The sequence below is a fragment of the Arvicanthis niloticus genome, chromosome 2, assembly GCF_011762505.2.
Source record: "Arvicanthis niloticus isolate mArvNil1 chromosome 2, mArvNil1.pat.X, whole genome shotgun sequence".
Taxonomy (NCBI): domain Eukaryota; kingdom Metazoa; phylum Chordata; class Mammalia; order Rodentia; family Muridae; genus Arvicanthis; species Arvicanthis niloticus.
In genome coordinates, this window is record NC_047659.1 from 76,251,366 (window position 1) to 76,271,109 (window position 19,744).

The 19,744-nt window shown below is 39.1% G+C and overlaps 1 protein-coding gene across 3 annotated transcripts in view; it reads right to left on the minus strand.

Annotated features, from left to right (window-relative positions):
* The window catches only part of Caprin1 (cell cycle associated protein 1), a 30,860-nt gene extending 11,665 nt beyond the window's left edge, over positions 1-19,195 (minus strand). The window contains exons 1-9 of one of the 3 annotated variants that reach the window (XM_034496221.2): positions 18,698-19,195; positions 17,980-18,189; positions 5,676-5,738; positions 5,490-5,576; positions 3,510-3,748; positions 3,343-3,425; positions 2,129-2,266; positions 271-323; positions 100-186 (exon numbers count right to left, since the gene is read on the minus strand). In XM_034496221.2, the coding sequence (XP_034352112.1) occupies positions 100-186; positions 271-323; positions 2,129-2,266; positions 3,343-3,425; positions 3,510-3,748; positions 5,490-5,576; positions 5,676-5,738; positions 17,980-18,189 (960 nt within the window). In that variant the 5' untranslated portion in view covers positions 18,698-19,195. Of the gene's footprint in view, positions 1-99; positions 187-270; positions 324-2,128; positions 2,267-3,342; positions 3,426-3,509; positions 3,749-5,489; positions 5,577-5,675; positions 5,739-17,979; positions 18,376-18,697 lie in introns of those variants that run through there. The other 2 variants (XM_034496223.2, XM_034496222.2) reach the window with 2 other exon arrangements.
* Between the last annotated feature and the right edge of the window lie 549 nt (positions 19,196-19,744).

Here is a 19,744-nt window from a genome sequence, read left to right on the forward strand (position 1 = left end):
TCAATAACACAAAAGACTAACCACCTGTTTTTTCCCTCAGGATAGCTAGAAATCACTAAAGTCAAAAGATATTAACCTCACAATACAAAGAACTTTTACCTCAACTGTTTCAACTGCCCACTCATCCACTTGCTCCTTCTCACCACTGCTGAACTGTGTTTCTGCCATGAACTGCCTATTGACATACTAAAAAGAAAAGTCACTGTTTGGGATGTCTGTTGGAAAGGTAGAAAGGTAAAGGTAGTACTAAACTTTTATAAGAAATCGTACCTCTGTTGATTCAACCTCACTTTGCTCTGTGTATTCTTCCGTTGGTTCAGGTTCTAGAGTTAAAAAGGAAATATAGCAGAAAAGATTTATTTAGGTCAGGGAAACTATAACAGTGGAAACCAGTTATATAAATACACAAAATGTACAAGGAGCCAAAGAGGGGAGGGAGAGACAGACAGACGGACACACGCACACGTGAAAATATATTAGGCTTGTCAACTACAAATGTACCTCTAACAGGAATGTTGCAATAAGGAAGTTGTGCAATTGAAAAGGAAAAACAATTTAAAAACTTTGTTATATAAATAGATGTTATGCATCTATGTATGCCTGTGTACCAGGCATATGTAGTGTATCCACAGAGGCCAGAAGAGGATGCAAATGCTGTGAGGCACTCTGTGGATTGCTTAGAATCAAACTCTGGTCCTCTGCAGGAGTAACCAGTGTTCTTAACCCCTCTTATGTTCATTTGCCTATGAACCTAAAATTGCTCTTAAGAAAAAAGTCTGCAGGAGGGAGGGAGGGAGGGAGGGAGGGAGGGAGTAGAGAGGCAGAGGGAAAAAAATTCTGCTTGTAGATGATACTCCAAAAAAGTACAAGTTTTAATGGTATCAATTCTACTTAAACTCTAAAGCAACATTATCATTACATAATCACATAATCTGAATATATTACTGATAAATTCTTACCCTTTCCCATTTTTAGTCAGTAACTACATTTCTAAGTTTCTTTCTTTACTTTGTTCCAGAATGAATGAGTCACTTTAGCATTAACAGTAGTTTCTATAGCAGGCATGATGAAAATAAACTCCTAGATTGGAGTAACTCACTCTGTAGACCAGACAGGCCACACACTTAGGAGCTCTACTTACCTCTGCCTCCTGTGTAGTGGAATTGTAAAGGCATGTGCCACCATGCCCAACTTGATGCACACCTTTAAACTTAACTAACACTCAGTAGGCAGAGGCAGGCAGATCTCTATGAGTTCCAAGCCTGAGGGAGCTAAATTCTAAGACTGTCTAAAGGAAGGAAAAAACAACAATAAACTCTCCATCTATTAGTAAAAGCAGAAAAAGTAAAACCACAAAAAGTGCCTTCCCTCTGGCTTCAGCAGAGCAGCACTTGGAGAGCAGTGCTTACCATGTGCCTTACTCACACACTAAATGGAAACTTGGGGTATAAAAGTTTGCAGTAATTACCCCAAGTTAGATAGCTGGTGTCATGTTTTTACCTTAAGCAATCCAGTTCTGAACTCATACTTTATGAACTATCACAAAATTTTTGTAGTATCCAAGTGTATTCAATCTTACTCATCAACTTAATTATCATGGAAGTACTCGGGCTGTCTAGTCATACTAGTGTTAATTAAGATGCTAAACATGAACTACAAAGACTCCCTAGCCAATAAGGAGGTTACAGTTCAAGCCATAGAGTTCTATATATGCATTATAAAAAAAGAAATTCTCATTATCATACTGTATGTTAGTATGGTGAGAAGTAAAGTAAGTCAGACAAAAATCCTTACAATTGACCCTAACCCATACTTATCAAAAAATACTAAGTAGGCAAGGGAGTTACCTGTGATCAAGGCCTGTAAGATACCTGATGGGTTTCAAATACTTCGGACTGCTGAATGTACTTTGCCATGTTCAAAGTGTATTTGAGTATACAGATTTGAAATACATACATACATATACACATACACACATATATACACATACACACATATGTGTGTGTATGTATATGTGTATGTATGTGTGTGTGTGCGTGTGTGTGTGTATATGAATGAATGAATAAGAAAGGAAAAGGAAATTAAGGCCAGAACCAAAACTAACACTCATATCCACCCAAATACTTACCAGCTTCAGCTACCTGGTCTTCCACTGTAGGTGCTGAAGCTGCCTCTTCCTCCTCACACAACCCATTTTGATGATTGTGAGTGCTGTCAAAGTAGTTTGACTGAAAAACACGCTCAACAATTTCCTTTAGAGCTTTATCTAAAAAAGAGACATTACAATGTTACACTGACAATTTGATTTGACAATTTTTTTAATAAAAATTTGAAAAAATTAATATTCTACAAAAGCAATAAGAAAAGGCAATCATATTAGTAAAACAACCACATACACAAATACAACACAAATACATAAAACAAATTACAACATGATGAAAAAGGAACCTACTTAAACTACTATACTAAACAAATAAGGAGGGAATAAAGCTCAGATTATTCACTCAATAAAAACTTCTGTTGAACATATTGTATGCGTTAGGCATGTGGTTGGGCACTGGAAAAGTGGCTCAGGGATTGAAAGCACTTGCTGCTCTTTCTTACAGAAGACCAAAGTTCAACATGGTTTGGCTCCCAAACATCTAAATGCCAAATCCAAGGGATCTGATGCTCTCTTATGGTTTTCTCAGGTACCTGCACTTACATGAATATTAACATAGATAGATACACATACACACTCTCTCTCTCTCTCTCTCTCTCTCTCTCTCTCTCATAAATAATTCGAAATAAATATCTCTCTCTGGTTTTTAGGAGCTTTACTGCAACTCACTCTGTAGACCAGGCTGACCTCAGAGATCTTCCTGCCTTTGCCTCCCAAGTGCTGGGATTAAAGGGTGCACACCACCACACCCAGCTTAGAAATAATCTTTAAAAAAATAATCAATTAAAACAATATAAGAAGGCAGTACATGTTCACTAATTTTAGTCTACCAGAAGAGGTATCAAGATAAAAAATGGACAAAATTACACAGTGAAAAATAACAGACTGGACCTAGTCAGGCTGAGACCTCCAAAACTTCCCTGGTATAATTGTTGTACAAGCTGACAGGAAGGAGGTAGATAAGAGGGAAGTATTTCATGGCAGAAAAAAAGCCATCTACAAGTCTTGCCCCAAGGTGTCAAACATAAAAAGAAACAAAGAATGTCACTGAAGCATGCCAAAAAAAGAATGCATAGAAATAAATGCCAACTGTTATTTATATACTTGCAAAATGCCTTAAACAGAAAATGTATTTTAAAGATTCCTAGCTATAAAATCAGATATAAAATTGCAATACTCACAGGTTGTTCCACATACAGGCTTTTCTTTCCCTTCCAGCAAATCCCACAAGTGAATGGAGGCATGTTCATACTGCTCATTTAACCTTGTAATAACAAAGAAAACATTACCTACCAACTGACAATGAGAGCAATATCTCTTAAGATTCTGTTACCAGATACCATCATACCTTAAACTCATGTCCCGCTCAGGGTCTACTAGCTTGTAGAATTCATCCAACAATGACAACTCCTCTTCAGACAATATTGGCACTCCACTCAAACCTTGTTTCAGATCAGTTCTCACATCATCATCTCCCAGCTTATCCAATACATACTGTAACTCAAGTACAGTTTTTAAGCGCTTCTGTTCTGCTTCTTCTCTCATAAGCTGTTCCCGACGTGCTGTCTTCTTTATTGTTTTCTGAATCTATCAAAGAACATAAACACGAGACAGAATCCAACTAAGTACATTCTATGCAAAAACAAGCCGAAAATCCACCACTTCCTCCTTGCTGCAAACAATCACTGATGACATCAGAAAGGAGTTCAGTACTTGAAAAATAATAAATAAAAATTCTGTCTTCATGAATGAAGAATACTGAGAAAGGAGACCATATGTAAGTTAGATGAAGGATGTCTTTTTCCCCTCAGTACCCCCATCTTTTCCCTTGAAAAGCTGAAAGAACAGTATCAAAGTCAAGTATTTCTCTCCTTCTCTTTCATGTTAGCATCAGCTTAGGGATAGAGAAGGGTAGAGTCTTTCCAAGAGTCATGGCACTGTTCTCCTTCATCCTTTCCCACCATCTAAAGCCTAACTAAGATAAACTGACACAACAAACAAAAATGGAGATAGACATACAAAACCTCTAGTTTGGGGATTGTAGAGTTGGCTCAGGGTTCAAAGAGCACTGGCTACTCTTCTAGAGGACCCAGGTTCTATTCCCAACATTCATAGTACGTATTCCCAACACTACAATATGTATGTAATTCCAGTTGCAGGGAATCTGAGCCCTTTTCTGGTCTCCAAAAATATGCACACATGTGGTACACCGACACACATGTAGGGAAAACGCCCATAAAACAGAAATCTTTTTAAAAATTTTAAAACTTAAAGAGGAGTGAAGAAATAATGAACATTGTAATAAGATAATTTATATTGGCAGCAGAGGAGGTAAATGGTATCACAGCAATAAACGTATATAAACAGGGCTAGGGTCTAATTTAGGACGGGCAAATAAGCTTACAAGGTGAAAATGTCGTCTACTGAAATGGATGAGCTTTTCAATGTTGGGAGAAGCAGTTTAAATGAGGAAGGTCTTTCATAGGTAGCTGGAGGCAGAAAACAGGAAGAGAAGTAGGAATGTGAAAAAAAAACAAGAACACCTACCCAAAAGAAATAACCACACGTTTCTGTGTGTATACAACGTGTATACATGTGAATACATGCACACACATAAATCTGGAGGCAGGAAGACCTCAGACATCCTTCCTGAGATACCATATACCTCAGGTACCTTTTTGAGACAGGGTCTCTCCATGGCCCCAGAGATCTGCCTGTCTTCATCTCCCTAGAGCTGAGATTATAACCAAGTGCCTCCACACCTGGCTTAGATATGGGTTCTTGGGATCTAATTCAGGTCCTTACTTTAACCAACTCAGCAAACTCCCTAGCCCAAAGGTTTCTTTTATACCAAGTTTGAGAGACATATCAGATCAAGTAGGAAAGGTATAAAAATGAGGTAGATTAGAACTAGGCTAAAGCTACTATTTGATACAAAATAAAAGATATCCACTTATTGTGAAAAATATATCAAAGGATCAGAGTAAATTAACTGCATATCTTTTTAAAAAATAAACTATTTAAAAGCAAAGGAAGTGTGAGGGAGAAAGAAGGGTTCATCAAGCTTGAAGTTCTGACCTAAACCAAGTGTCTACCACTTGATTACTATGGTTTCTGTGTAACCCCATACCCAGTATTCCTGCATTGGAAATTTAAAGACCTAAATTCAAGTGCTGAGAGGTAAAGTTACACTGAATTGGCAAATTATTAATAATTTCATCCAATTTCTACACCTTGCAGAGAACTCAACAGTAATGTAGAGACTAACTCCAAAAATAAAGTTTCCACTAATTTAATTTTTAATATTTTACACATTATTTTTACTTACATCTTGACTTAATGCCATGAAACTCCTCTGTAATTCCTTTGCAAACTCCAAATTATTTGTGACTTCCTGGTACTTAGATACAGCATCCTGAAACGACAAATCAGAGCACACTTTTATTAGAAACACAACCACAAAATATTGTTTTAAAATAAGCACTGAGCCATTATTAAGATGTAACATCATTACCAGCTGGTCTTGATTGAGCCTTTCCCCTTTATTCATTCGTTCCTGGTAATCATCAAGTTTTCCCTACATAAAAGAAAAGAGAGTAATTATATTTATCAGTTTAGCCAGGCCAAACGAGAAAACCTAAAATAAATATTTAAAAGTTTACTTCAAATTTTGCCTTATTTTTAGATGTACCCCAGCTTAATATATTTATCTAGCTCAAAAGTGTAATAGTAAACTTGAAACACTGACCATTGTTAAATCACAGACTAGTATGTAAACCAACAAAATATTGCTTATTCTTTAGGAACTCAAAAACAGATGCCATCATATAAGCAAGACATGAGTGAGGGTCATGGTATGGTTAAAATAGTTTTCTACCCAGCCATACATACTGGACATTTGTAAAGCTAAATATATGTGCTTCTGTCTATTCTCCCATTCATCCTTCAAAGAACTCATGTAAATAGATGGCATAAAGGCTAACCTCCTAATAAACTTACTCACTAGTAAGTATGTCCCATTTTACCTTTTAAACACCATGAAGCTACATGGTCACACTCCTCCACTTTGTCTATGCAATTGAGTAGGATGTCAAATCATCCTTTTTTTTGGTCAAGATGAAAACTTAGCCAGGCATAGTGGCACATGCTTTTAATCCCAATACCTGGGAGGCAAGAGAACTATGAGCCTGAGGTCAGCCTGGTGTACATACTCAGTTCTAAAACAGCCAGAGCTACATAAAGAGAGCCTGTCTGGAAAAAAAAAGAAAAGAAAAGAAAAGAAAAGAAAAGAAAAGAAAAGAAAAGAAAAGAAAAGAAAAGAAAAGAAGAAAGAAAGAGAAAGGAAGGAAGGAAGAAAAGAAAGAAAGCTAGCTAGCTAGCTAGCTTAAAAGGTTTCCAGGTTTTTACTATTAAAGATCACCCTCACAAAAGACAATGAAACTGTCAGACAATGAAACAGTGTCAAGAATTCAATCACTACTGTAAGAACTAGAGGGTAAAAAAATAAACAAAAATCCAACTTAAAGGAAAAATATTTCAAATTATTACAATCACATACAATGACAATAAAGTTAAACCAAATAAACGCAAAGCCCAGGTAAAGAGCAATAAGAACATCAGAAACCAGGTAGGAACTCAGTAAGGTTTAAGTCAAAGTTTCTTTACAACAGAAACACTTGAGCTCATACAACCCTTCTAACCACTTTAAAAGCCAATAATAATTAGTAATACAGGAGGTAGCTAAATGAAGACAATCATTAGACTATAAAAGGCTAATAAAAAGAGCTTTTAGATGAACCATTCCACAATGTAAGCTTTCACACTGGCTGGAAATCATTAATTTTGTATTATCTGGCAAGCCTACTACCAGGTGCAAAAGACATACCTAAATTACCACAGAACACCCTGTCAAACAATGCTAGTTACTTGCCTCTGGCTCATCCATCCTTTTTAGTTTGTTGGGGGGGGCTTGACGCACGGGCTTTTGCACCACCAAATTCCACTCTAGCACTAAGTTATTTTAGCCTCAGCCCCATTTCATTCTCCTTTAAGTAAGAACTAGGTTCGATTTGCTTTTAATTATAACTTAAAGATACTTTTAAATGTTTAAAATATTTTCACCTCGTTCTCTTAATTTAGAAATGTAGAAGATACTGAAATATCAGGCCCAGTATATAATAAAAGTTCTGAACTGGGGACACTTGATCAGCTTATTTATATCTAGTAATTTTTTTTCTGTTACACATTTTTTCATTGTTACTTATATTTTGTGTATGGGTATGTTGTATGTGTGTCTGTGCAGTGCTCACAAAGGCCACAGAGAGCATCAATCCCTGGAACTGGAGTTACAAAAGGTTGTGTGCCTTTATGTGGGTACTTGGAATTGAACTATTATTAACATGAATATAAATGCCCAAACCATATTAACTTGAGAAGCCAACATTTTTTTAAAAGAGAGATGGATTGCTACAAGAAATGTATTTATTCACTGTTAGGGGAGAGGTGCATGAGTTATATGTACAACAATCTCAAGAAACTTTATCAGAATTTCAAAACGCAGACCAGTTCTTTGGTCACAAGTTCCTGAAAGAGGGGTGGGGGATGGGGGAAGGAGGGAATGAGAATATAACAAATGAAGCCACTGAAATGGTTTCTTTGTAGCACACTGTAACACTTTCTACATTTAGATATAAAACTACCCCCAGGCTCCAGTTGGTTTATCAGCATACAGAATACAGGATCACTGTGCTAAGACAAAATTATCATCAAGAAAAGATGAGATAGAAACTCTGTTCACTAGTACATATTATCAAATCTCTACAAAGCAAAGACTCAGCTATTCTAAGTCAGTGGTTCCTGAAGTATAGCCCTCAAACCAGCAACATCAGCTAGGGAAACTTTAAGAAATTAAAAAAAACATGGCACCACCCTATACCTGACCTGTTAAAACCACAAACACTATGCTGGGCTCCAGCCATCTGTGCTTTATCATGCTCTCTGTGACTCTTTACACAGCTAAGTTTGAGACCCATGTAGGTCAAACACAGTAATTCCCTTGTAACAGTTCAGTAGAACCTGGAAATTTTAATTTATTCTGAATCAAATATATATTTTCTGAACTGAGAATCATCACAAGCCAATTTAAATTTAGAAACAAGTTGCTTAAAGGTTCACCCATAAGCAACTTAGAAAATGTGGTTTGCTTTTTAGACCTACTTATAATTTAACCCAGCAACTACTTCGTAAGAAAAAAAATACATTTATGATCTGAATATTTAAGATTTACATCAAACTAAGGAAGTGGGACTTGTTGGGTCCCCAATTCCTTCCTCTTTTCTTCTCCTTCTTCCCAACTACCCTATGATAAGCAGCTGTTTTTTACACATCCCATGTCATGGTTCACCGCATTGCAGCCAAATGAACACATACTCAAACTGAGCCAAAATAAATCTTTCTTCCCTTAAGCTGGTTTTTTTTCAGGTTTTTCTTTTATCATAGCCATGGAAAGCTACCTCACACTGAATAATTACCACTTTTTACTGAAAAGAAGTGCTTCTGTTAAACCTTGGTAATAAGCTAAAGTACCAGAAGTTAAAAGTGGTTTATGATTTAATTCAGTAATGAATGTGAAAAACCTGTACTAGACAAAAAAACTCAACAGCATTTCCTGTTATTTTAGAAAATAAAAATAGCTTGCCATTCAAGTAAAGCTAAATACTAAGTTGCCTTTACTGGTTAAGGGAAAAGATACAATTACTTCACTACCCAACACCACCAGTCACCTTATCTTTGAAAGAGACTAGAAACAAATGACACACTACCTTCACTTCCAATTCAAAGTTCAACTAGAAATCTGATGCCCTCTTCTGGTGTTCACGAAGAAAGAGCACACATATACATTTGGGTTTCAATTTCACAGTATAAAGCTAATGAATTTAGGAAGACTAGCTACACTAAAAGGCCAAACAAAATAAAACAAAAAGGCAAAGATTAAAGAAATAAAAGGGCAGAAGGTAGAGTTCTTCCCTGAAACCAGAACATGGCCATCTAAAACAGTGATAAAAAAAAAAAATAGTTTTTTAAATACAAATGGGTGTAAGCTTTTTTTCCCTGTACAATGAAGCTATATTGATAGCATAAAAAGATGAAGCCTACCACAACACTAATTTAACACTAATCTGCCCTTGCTGCCTTGAAACACCAATTGTGGAAGTCAAATTAAGGTTTCTTTTTCAACTACTACATATCCTGAAATGTATTAAAGTTTTTCATTTATAGTACCATGAAGAAGATAAAATTCAAGCATTTCCCAAGATAACAAATCTATGAACAGAAACCCTATAAGAAGTACAACTATATTAAGAACTCAAGCTTGTGTTAGAGAAATAACTGCACCAAGTGCTATCTGTCCCATTCTAACTCCAGTTTCTTCTCTGAAGAGCCAGCAATGCTATGTGAAATTCCAACTATCAGATAGCTACCTTACCAGTGAGGCACTATTGTCAATCATATTTCACCTAATTATAAACTAAAGAGTAGCAGAAAAATAACTTGCCATAATATATCCCAGAAAGAATCATGTGGTATCTCAACATCCATCTTTTAGGTCACTGCATTCCAGCTGTTAACTAGATTCACTTCATCCTCTGCCTAATACTGCTGTTTCCTTTATCCAACCTGAGATGAGGAGGAGCAGCAATGTATCTTAAACTTCCATCCTTCCCAAAGACTTCTGTCATCACCTTCAAAGACTCTTTACTGACATAGGTTTTTAAAATCAACACAGCCACGATGGGTATCTATGACAGATGTGCTCCCAAACTTTACAGCCAACAATTCCCACTAAAGAACCATCATTAATTTTTTTTTATCTGTTTCTTATCTGTATGAATGTTCTCACAAATGTATGTATAGGCACCATATGCACATCTGGTGTCCAGTGAGAGCAGAAGAGGGGCTCAGATCTGAACAGGTAGAACAGGAGTTACAAATGGTAGTTAAGACTCCATTTGTGCACTGGAAATTGAACACAGCTCCTCTGCAGGAGCAACACATGCTCTTAACCAATGAACCACCCAAAAAGAAAACATTTTCAATTATGTATTTTAAAAGCAATCAGGAGATGTGAGACTCCAAAAAATAAAATTATTCAATTGCAACTAGTCCCAAGAAAGACATCATCTGAAAAATCGTGCTACCCTGGGAAACCCAGATAACTTTTGTTCTTAAAATTAATGAGACCTAACCTGAGACAGATTATAAAGTGAAATCTAAAAAAAAGAGCACCTGGCTATACTTTCTGTTTACCCAAGCCAAATAAATCCAGTAATACTTTAAAACCATAAATCCAGACACAGCAAAGTAAAGATTTTTCTTTTCTTTCAACTTTCCACATTCATTAGTGACTTCTCTCTTCAGATATTTCAGATTACTAATGCCTTGCTCCCCACACATCACCTGGAGAAATACCACTGCTGACTATAAACAATAAACAGCTACTTCCTAGTCACTCTCCACTGAGAATTAGCTGGTAAAATTAATTAAAGCAGCAAAAATTGTCAGTTTTTTCAGAGAATAGTGGAGAAAACACGTACAACTCAGAAGATCTGTAACAGTTCTCTTCAAATGCTGAAGGCCTGTTCGTGTAGCATTAGTCTGCCCTAAACAAAAAAGTATTAAGAGTGTTAAGATGAAGGTATTTCTTGGTATTTATTAGAGGTTATCTAATCTCATTCTAATTTTTTTTCAAGGTTAATATACAAAAGTTTCATTTCACACTTTAAAAAGATAATCCTGCAAACCCTTACTGTCCATGCAGGAATGGAAGCAATTGACCCTGATAAGAAAAAGAAAGTATCAAAGGGCTCCAACATCATCTACTTTGAATCACATTCTTACAAAATCTAAAGGTTGGACCAGACATAGCTTAGTGTGCTTTTGCCTGATATGTCAAAGGCCCTGAACTTGATCCTTAGTATACCACCTAAAAAAGTTAAAAGTTGAAAAAATAACAATCACGGGTTTTAAAGAGGCTTAGAATTACTAGTTGCTCTGTTTAACAAAGCTACTAAAAAAGGTAAGTCTACATAACTAAAGAACACACATGCACAAATTCATATTCATTCTCTTCCCTTCCCTGAGTCATATAAATTGAAGACAGACTGTTTTTTGAGACAGGGTTTCTCTGTGTAGCCCTGGCTGTGCTGGAACTCACTCTGTAGACCAGGCTGGCCTCGAACTCAGAGATCCACCTGCCTCTGCCTGGATTAAGCCTAGCAAAATTGCTATGTTGGAATAAGATTATTACAAGGAATGCATTGCCTAAAACTAAGTATTGACAAATCCTGCTTACACTATCAAAATTGTTCTACTTGTCTGCCCACCTAAAAAATAAAAATTCAAGTTTACTTTAAAAGACAACAAAAAAAAGCTGGGCAGTGGTGGCGAAAGCCTTTAATCCCAGCACTTGGGAGGCAGAGGCATTTCTGAGTTCAAGGCCAGCCTAGTCTATGGAGTTCCAAGATAGCCAGGGCTACACAGAGAAACTCTGTCTCAAAAAAACCAAAAAAGTAAAAAAAGCAACATTTAAACGTTTTGAATAGTTTCATCTGGGCATGTGATGATACACAGCTGTATTCCTAGCACTGAAAAGCAGACACAAGAGGAACAAGAGTTCAAGGTCATCCTTCTACATAGAAAATTTGAGGCCAGCCCTGACTACTGTATTATTGTTTCCAAAGGTATAGCAAGAAGGCTGAGTGAGTAAAGGCACAAGCCATCAAGTCAGATGACCTGAGTTCAGTCACAGGAGCCATATATGGTGAGAACCCCTGAAAATTGTTCTCTGACCTCCAAAGGTACACTAGAATCTGTGCTCTAGAACACATACATGTAAACTTAATTTAAATTTTTTGAAGTTTAATTATAATAATGTCCTAATACCTGACATTGGTATATTCATTACCTAGAGAATTTACAAAACTCAGGAATATAACATTATTAAATGTCTAACAAGGGTTGTTTTTTTTTTCTTGCATATTGAACTTTTCACCTTTTGGGGGTTGTTTTTTGAGTTAAGGCTTATGTAGCCCTGACTGTTCTAGAGCTCACTACATAAACCAGGCTAGCCGTGAACTCACAGAGCTCCACCTACCCTCTACCTTAAAAATACTAGGATTAAAGGAATATGCCAGTACACCTAGCTGCATGTTAGATTTTTAAAAGAGTAACTAAGAACTAGAGAAATGGCTCAGCAGTTAACAAAGCTTCTTACTCTTGCAGAACACCCAGATTTGGTCCCAACACCAACAGTAATTCACAACCATATGCATTTACATACATAGACGCACCCAGACATAAACATTAAATAAAAAGAATCTCAGCACAATTCTTGTTGGCACTGTAGACTACCAAGACAGACAACATCAAAATAAACAAACAGCCCACCTCAGTGGTGCAGGCCTTTAACAGAATTTGGGAGGTGGAGGCAGGCAGATCTGTGAGGCCAACTTGGTCTATACATAGCAAGTTCCTGATCTATATAGCAAGTTCCAGGACAGCCAGGCAACACAGCAAAATCCTGTCTCAAAAGTGGGAGAGAAGCCATTAAAGAGATGGCTCAGCTGTTATAAGCCCTTGTTGCTCTTGAAAGATATGGTTCCATTCCCAGCACCCACAAGGCAGATCACAGCAGTCTGTAATTCCAGTTCCTCAGCTAGCACTATACAAACATAGAACATATAAATATATTCAGGCAAACATTCAAACACATAGATTTTAAAATGTTTTAAAGGATTTGAAGTAAAAGAGTTTATTTCATTCTACAGGGTAACTAAGGTGAACAATTACACCTAGGTTGAACAATGTTACAAATTCTGATTATTTCTATGAATATTAAATCATCCTTTCAGACCTGGATCAGTTTATAGAAACATTTCTATTTGCTTTTCTATAAAATGAATTGGACTAAATTCTAAGGTGGCTTTTAGCTCTAAAACAATTTAAGGTTCTGTAACAACACAGCAATAGAATTAAAGTCAATTAGTCACGATAACGTTTACCAACAAATTTACTAGATTTCTGAAAAGATGAGAAAGTATTAATCTTCAACCTAGCCCAAAATCTAAATTTAGTAGCTGCTCACTTAAGATTATGACAAATTAGCCAGGAGTGGGGGCGCTCGCCTTTGATCCCAGCACTCAGGAGGCAAAGTCAGGCTGGGCTACAAGGATAGTTCCAGGACAGCCATAGTGGTTATACATAAAAACCCTGTCTTAAAAAAGAAAAAAAAAAAGGATTATGACAAATTATATACTCCATTCCCTGCCCCAAAGACAGGGTCATACTATGTAGCTCTGGTTGTCCTGGGATTTACTATATAGATCAGGAGAGCTTCTGCTTGACAAATTTTTTTTTTTAATGTATGAGTACTCTAATTGCACATATGCTTGCTTGACAGAAGAGGGCATCAGATCCCATTATAGGTGATTGCAAGCCACCATGTGGTTGCTGGGAATTGAACTCAGAGCTTCTGGAAAAGTAACCAGTGCTCTTAACTGCTAAGCCATCTCTCCAGCCCCAACAAACTATATTCATAATCTGCATATATATCACAAAATGCATTCTTAGTTACTCACATAAGTATCCTAAAGTAAAATCTATCATTTAACATATCATAACAACACTCATGATTCTATTCTCACCCAAGAAAAGGAGTTCACAACCTTTTTAAATATCATACACCATGGGTGTAGGGGGTTGCACAAGAGAGCTGAGAACCAATTACATGTCATAGTTTTTTCCCTTGGCAAGGTGAATTCAAAACAAAGTAACCTTGTGTAGTGGTACACTCCTTTAATGCCAGCACTCAGAAAGCAGGAGCAGGTGATCTGTGAGTTCCAGACCAGGCTTGTCTAAATAGCAAATTCCAGGATGACCAGAGCTACATAGAGACCCTCAAAAAATAAAATACAACCACGCTCTTAAATTAAGCATCAGTTTTTTTCCTAAGACAAGAATATAAAACAAAGGACAGGAAAGATGGCTCAGTGGTTAAGTGCACTGACTGCTCTTCCAGAGGTCCTGAGCTCAATTCCTAGCATCCACATGGTGGCTCACAACCATCTGTAATGGGATCTGATGCCCTCTTCTGGTGTGTCTGAAGACAGCGACAATATACCCACATACAGGAAATAATTAAATCTTTAAAAATATATATATATTATATTTTATATATATATATTATAACCAAGTAACTTTAGCCTCTGCATTGGGAATGAATGAATCTTGCAAACCAATTAAGAAGCTAACTCACCCAAAACCTGAAATGTCAGGGAAAAAAAAAACCCAAAAAACCTACATTAGCACAAGAGATTTTATCTATTAAATAGTTTAAAGAATGAGTATTTATTAAAGCATTTAACACAAGCCCTGTACAACAACTGCATCAAAAATTCTAAGAAACACACTGCAAGTCTAGAAAGGTTAGTCTCACTATCTAATAAATATTAATTACAAAGACATAAAGTAGATAGTATTTAGCAGTGGTTCTCAACCTCCCTAATGCTGCGACCTGTCAATATAATTCCTTATGTTGTAGTGACTCTCAACCACAAAATTATTTTTGTTACTCCTTCATTTAATAATTGTAATGTAAATATCTGTATTTTCAAATGGTCTTACGAAACCTAACCCCCCTAAAGGCGTCATGACCCACGGGTTGAGAGCCACTTTGTTAAGGACTGGGTAAAAAATATACATCTTCCAATCAGTTTGAGTTTCAGTTAAGCTTTTTTAAAGCAAAGAGAACACTAGCTAACCTTTTACCTAGTAGAGCTGCCAATCTATTAAAAAACATTCTTTACATCAAAATTATATCTTACACTATCAAACTGAGTATCTCTTAAAATTCAGACTTTGTTTCCAAGTATCATCTTACACAGCCTACAGCCCTGTTCTTTCTACTGAAAGTACTGCTGAAAGAAAAGTAATAAGTCCTTCAACTCAGTATTATTTGTATTATAATTGCTAAGTAAGGCTTTAACATATACATTTGATTTTCTATAGCGTAAACTTCAAAATGGCCAAGCCAATATTAGGCAGAATCTCATATATTTCTGTTGCAGGATATTTGATAACGCTGTGAACCCCACCAATGAGAAGTCAGCATTCTCACTGCAGAAATTAACAAATGAATAAAAAGCTGTTTTCTTAAATGAAATACAATTGTATTGGGTCTCTGACTTAAAGTGATACTACATCAGCTACTAGTAACTTTTGTTAGGATGCATTCCCCGTGTCACAGGCTGTAATACGAATAGGTAAGAACCAAATATGGCTATTGCACTGGAGTTTCTAAAGAAGCATTAAAACTGATTCATAGAGTAAATCCTATTTTAGGTACTTTACAAATGCTCAGTCCTACTGAAAACCTCTCATAGGGCAAATCATCCAGTAATAGAAAAATAAAATAAAAACCAGATGTGCTCATATTAATACAAAATCCAAAGCCTTGAGCATCTCCAAAAGTAACTGTAGTTTTAACAGCCATTAAGATACAACATCAGCAGTCTAGTAAGGGAGCAGCTCTGTGCTTTATAACTTCAACTTTTCAGTTCTTCAGCAGCCAAAACACAGACAACAGAAATGAAGTAAAACATTTTTATATAAATTTGTTACATCATCATAAGATACTATTACCTGAGTCAATCTCCATAACAATAATTACATTTCTCCTCCCCCAGTTTTTGGAACAAGTTTCTCCGTGTAGTCCTGGCTGTCCTGAACTCACTCTGTAGACCAGACTGGCCTCACACTCAAGAGATCCACCTGAGTGCTGGGACTAAAGGAGTGTACCACCATGGCCCAGGTGATAATAACATTACTCTTACCTATAGTTAAAGAGAAGTGGCCAGTTATGGTCAAGTCCCCATGGAGATAACCCAGATCTCTTTGTCTTGTTTTCAAATGCCCTTAAACACTTCAATCTGTCATCTCACAAATACAATGACTGTTGCTCAATGTTGTTCTTTAATAAACATTTGAAGGTTTTGCAACCACTAACATCTATACCTCAAATATTACATCACTAAGGCTCATGTTGGTTCCTATTCTGGAAGAAACTGACTTCCCAGAAATTCCAAAAAACCATTTGGAGCAACACCCAAACTAACGTTGCTTATTGCGTTAGGAAAAAGATACTCAAGTTAAACTCAATTTTACAGAGTACCAAACACACAAAGTATCAGAAAATGCTGGCATGAAATTCCATATTTGAATGTAGCTTACAATGCTTTCACTATTTTAATAATTTTCCTACTTTCACTACTTAATGATTTAATACATTAAAAATTCTTATCAAAATAACTCAAGCTTGATATCTTGTTAATTCAATATGTATTCTCAATTTCAAATAGTGTGGGAAATTATATATAGTAAAGCGGCCACTCTTCAACACTGAGACAGAAAAGTAGCAGAGTTGAATGTTTCAAACTCACCAAAAATGGAAAAAAATCAGTAAACTATCAAGATTTAAATATTCTGTTTTTTTCCAACTTCCTACAGCTCAGATTTTTAGCTAATATCCTATCTCAATAATATCCTCTAACTAGTTAAACACCTTCATCGGAATTTTTCAAAATTGTTAAGTATGCCCTAGAAACCGCAGGCATAAGTTGTCAAAAGTTACATTTTACTTAGTGTAAAAGGGCAAGTCAGAATAACAGTTCCAGGTAAATTGCCTCCATTTTTATTCTACTACTCCATGTTTGTCCCTTTCCACTACTTTTCTTAATCAGGATAAAAATTTACTTCTACCCAGACTCTTCCTCTAAACTGTGTGAGTACACCGTCCTACACTAAACGCACAAAACAAAAAAGCTGATTTAAGTAATCTAACAGTATGGTCCAGAATGGATAAATATTAAAGCCAAAAACAGTGTGGGTGTGGCTCTACTTTTTTTTTGGGAGGGGGGCTAGGCGGGGCTGTTGCCTGGTCTCTGCCCTCCCCCTCTGCTTTCGCTTTGTGCTCACAATGCAGCTCCTGTACAGCGCTTCCCTCTCCCGCAGCAGCCGCCGCCATGTTAGACACTCCATGTGCCCAGAGACCCAGAGGCAGTCTCCAGTCTAATCTAGATCCACCTCCGAAGGATCGACGGTATCTCCCTGACCCTCTAGAATGCTGAAGCGGTAAAAAATAATAAATTAAAAGAAAGAGTCATTTCAAAAACAACAAAATAACCATTTAAAAACTACCTCGTGACTAGGCTGGGCGTGAGGTTCCAAGCACCCAGACAATCGAAACAAAGGGGGAAACGTAAGGAGGCCATCAGAAGGGGGCGGGGGTAGCCAAGAGAAGGCCCGCTTAAATAGGACTTGACGGGACTGCAACCCTAGTTCAGGACTAGACACATATCTTTTCTAGGGGAAGAGGGGCCAGAACCATTCCACCAGCCTCCAGCCTCCAGCCTAGGTAACAGAGGCAAACGCCACAGTTACAAGGCAAGGGCCGCTCAACTCCACAAGCAATCGGCTGGCCGGGAACGCTGTATTTCTTCCCCATGGCCTCCGTCAGAAGTCGGGCCTCGGTTTCGGAGCATATCCAGCAACGGGCCCCACCACCCAGGTAACCGGTCACCAGGCGGAAAAGGCCCAGCACAGCCTGATGTGAGTAACCGAGGCCTAGAGGCAGCGCCGCGTTCGGGTCAGGTGACAGGCACCTCCCCGAGGCGCCCGTTTTTCTGGGCAAGAAGCTCCATCCACCGCCGAGACAGGAGTAGGGCTGGAGCCATAAGCCCTCCCTCTCCACTATCTCCTCGCACCTTTTTCTTCTCCAGGTTCCGAAGTTTCTTGTCGATTACGCCGAGAATCTGCTTCATGGCCTCGGTCTGGACCGCGCCGGTGCCGGTTGCCGGATGCTGAGAAGCCGGCGCAGCTGCCCCGGCCGCCGCCTCACTCCCGGAGGAACCGGACGGCGGCGGCGGTCCCGACGATTTGCTGCCGCTTCCGCTGTGGCTGGTGGCCGAGGGCATCTTTAGACCGAGAAGAGAGGAGAAAAAAAGCGGGAGGGAAGGACAAGAGCAGCAAGTCAGGAGACGGACGGGGAGAGACGCGGGACAAAACGCGCAGCGGGCGAGAGGCTGCGCGCGCGGTGGGGGCGGGGGCGGCGCGCGCCGCCGGCAGGAAGGGGCCCGCGGGCACGCGCGCGACCCGCCAGCGGGGCGCCGGACCGCCTGCCCCTCCCCCTTCCCGCCCGCCCCGGGGCACCGAGCTCGCGCCGGGGGCGGGGCCTGGCACGGCCGCCGCCAACCGCCAAGGCAACGGTCCCCATCAGGGCAAGTGGCACCCGTTGCCTTGCAAGAACGAGAGGGACAGAGGTCAGGGCCAGGGGTAGAGAAGGGCACTGGGAGTGACCGGGGTGGGGGTGGGGAGGCCTTGAGCGAGCCCTTCCAGCCGCTCGGACCGCTCCGAAGGTAAAAAGGACACCCAAGTGCAGCGGCCTTCTTCCCCTTCGGCGCCTCGATTCAGGATGGCGCTCACCGTGCGCGCGCGGAGCCGTTGGACGTCTGGAGTGGGCAGCCGAGGGGGGCAAGGGTAGCGCTGCGTTGCGAACAGAGACGTGCGCTCCGTGGGCGCAGACCGCTTCTCCCTGTCCCCGATGCACTGAGCTGCTCCTAGTGGGACAAGAGCCGGCGCGGGAGGGACTTAGCCAGCGCTCTGAAACGAGGGGGGGCGGGAGCAATAGGGAGCGAGGGCCTTCAAGCCGTTGGGGCTGCCTGACGTGAATGCCTGTCGAAAAAGGTCACCGGACCGCGCCTCCCGTCCGGCCTTGTCCTCTGCGCCAGGTTCCTGCCCCTTTGCAGATCTGGAAAGTACCCCCACAGAGGCCGCTGCCGCAGACCCTTGAGTTTTGAGTGACATCTAAGCTGGGGTCCTTCAGGCGAAATCTCTTGACATCCAAACGGGGACAATAGGTGTCAAGCAGCAGGCTCCGGAGCTGAGGACTGCCCCTTGTAGAGCCCTTATTTGGAGGGAGTGGGGGTTGGAAGGGCAAAGGTTTCTACAAGTAAGGGGTGCGTGGAGTGGGTGGTGCAATCCAGGCTTCTAGAATTCCTTCTATATGCAGAGCATGCAAACTCACCCTAAAAGGTCTGAGAAAAGACGACTTGCCACATAACAATTATACAATAACCTAGGCATTCTCTGTAGAGTGCATGGAGAATGACCATCCTTAATGGCTTTTTGATGTCCTAAAATATCCCCAGTCATGTTAAAAACCGTCTTCACCTACCCTGAGATTGATAAGTAACCAGTATGCCCTGTCAGGTATTATTTATCTTTTCCCGATTTGTTTTATATTTTACCCAAAACTTTAAAGACTATGCTAGATGAGGGGTGGGGGAGCTTTTATCCAGGAGAATTAATTATTCCGGGGGGTCAAAGTGATGTGGACAATGAGTAAAAGAAAATGAGTGCTCTAGAGAAAGGTACTAAAAAGAATATGATCCGTGGAAAATGCAGCAACATGATGTATGAGAACAATAAATGACCAATTTATAATTTAAAATCCATGAAAAGGAAATTTAG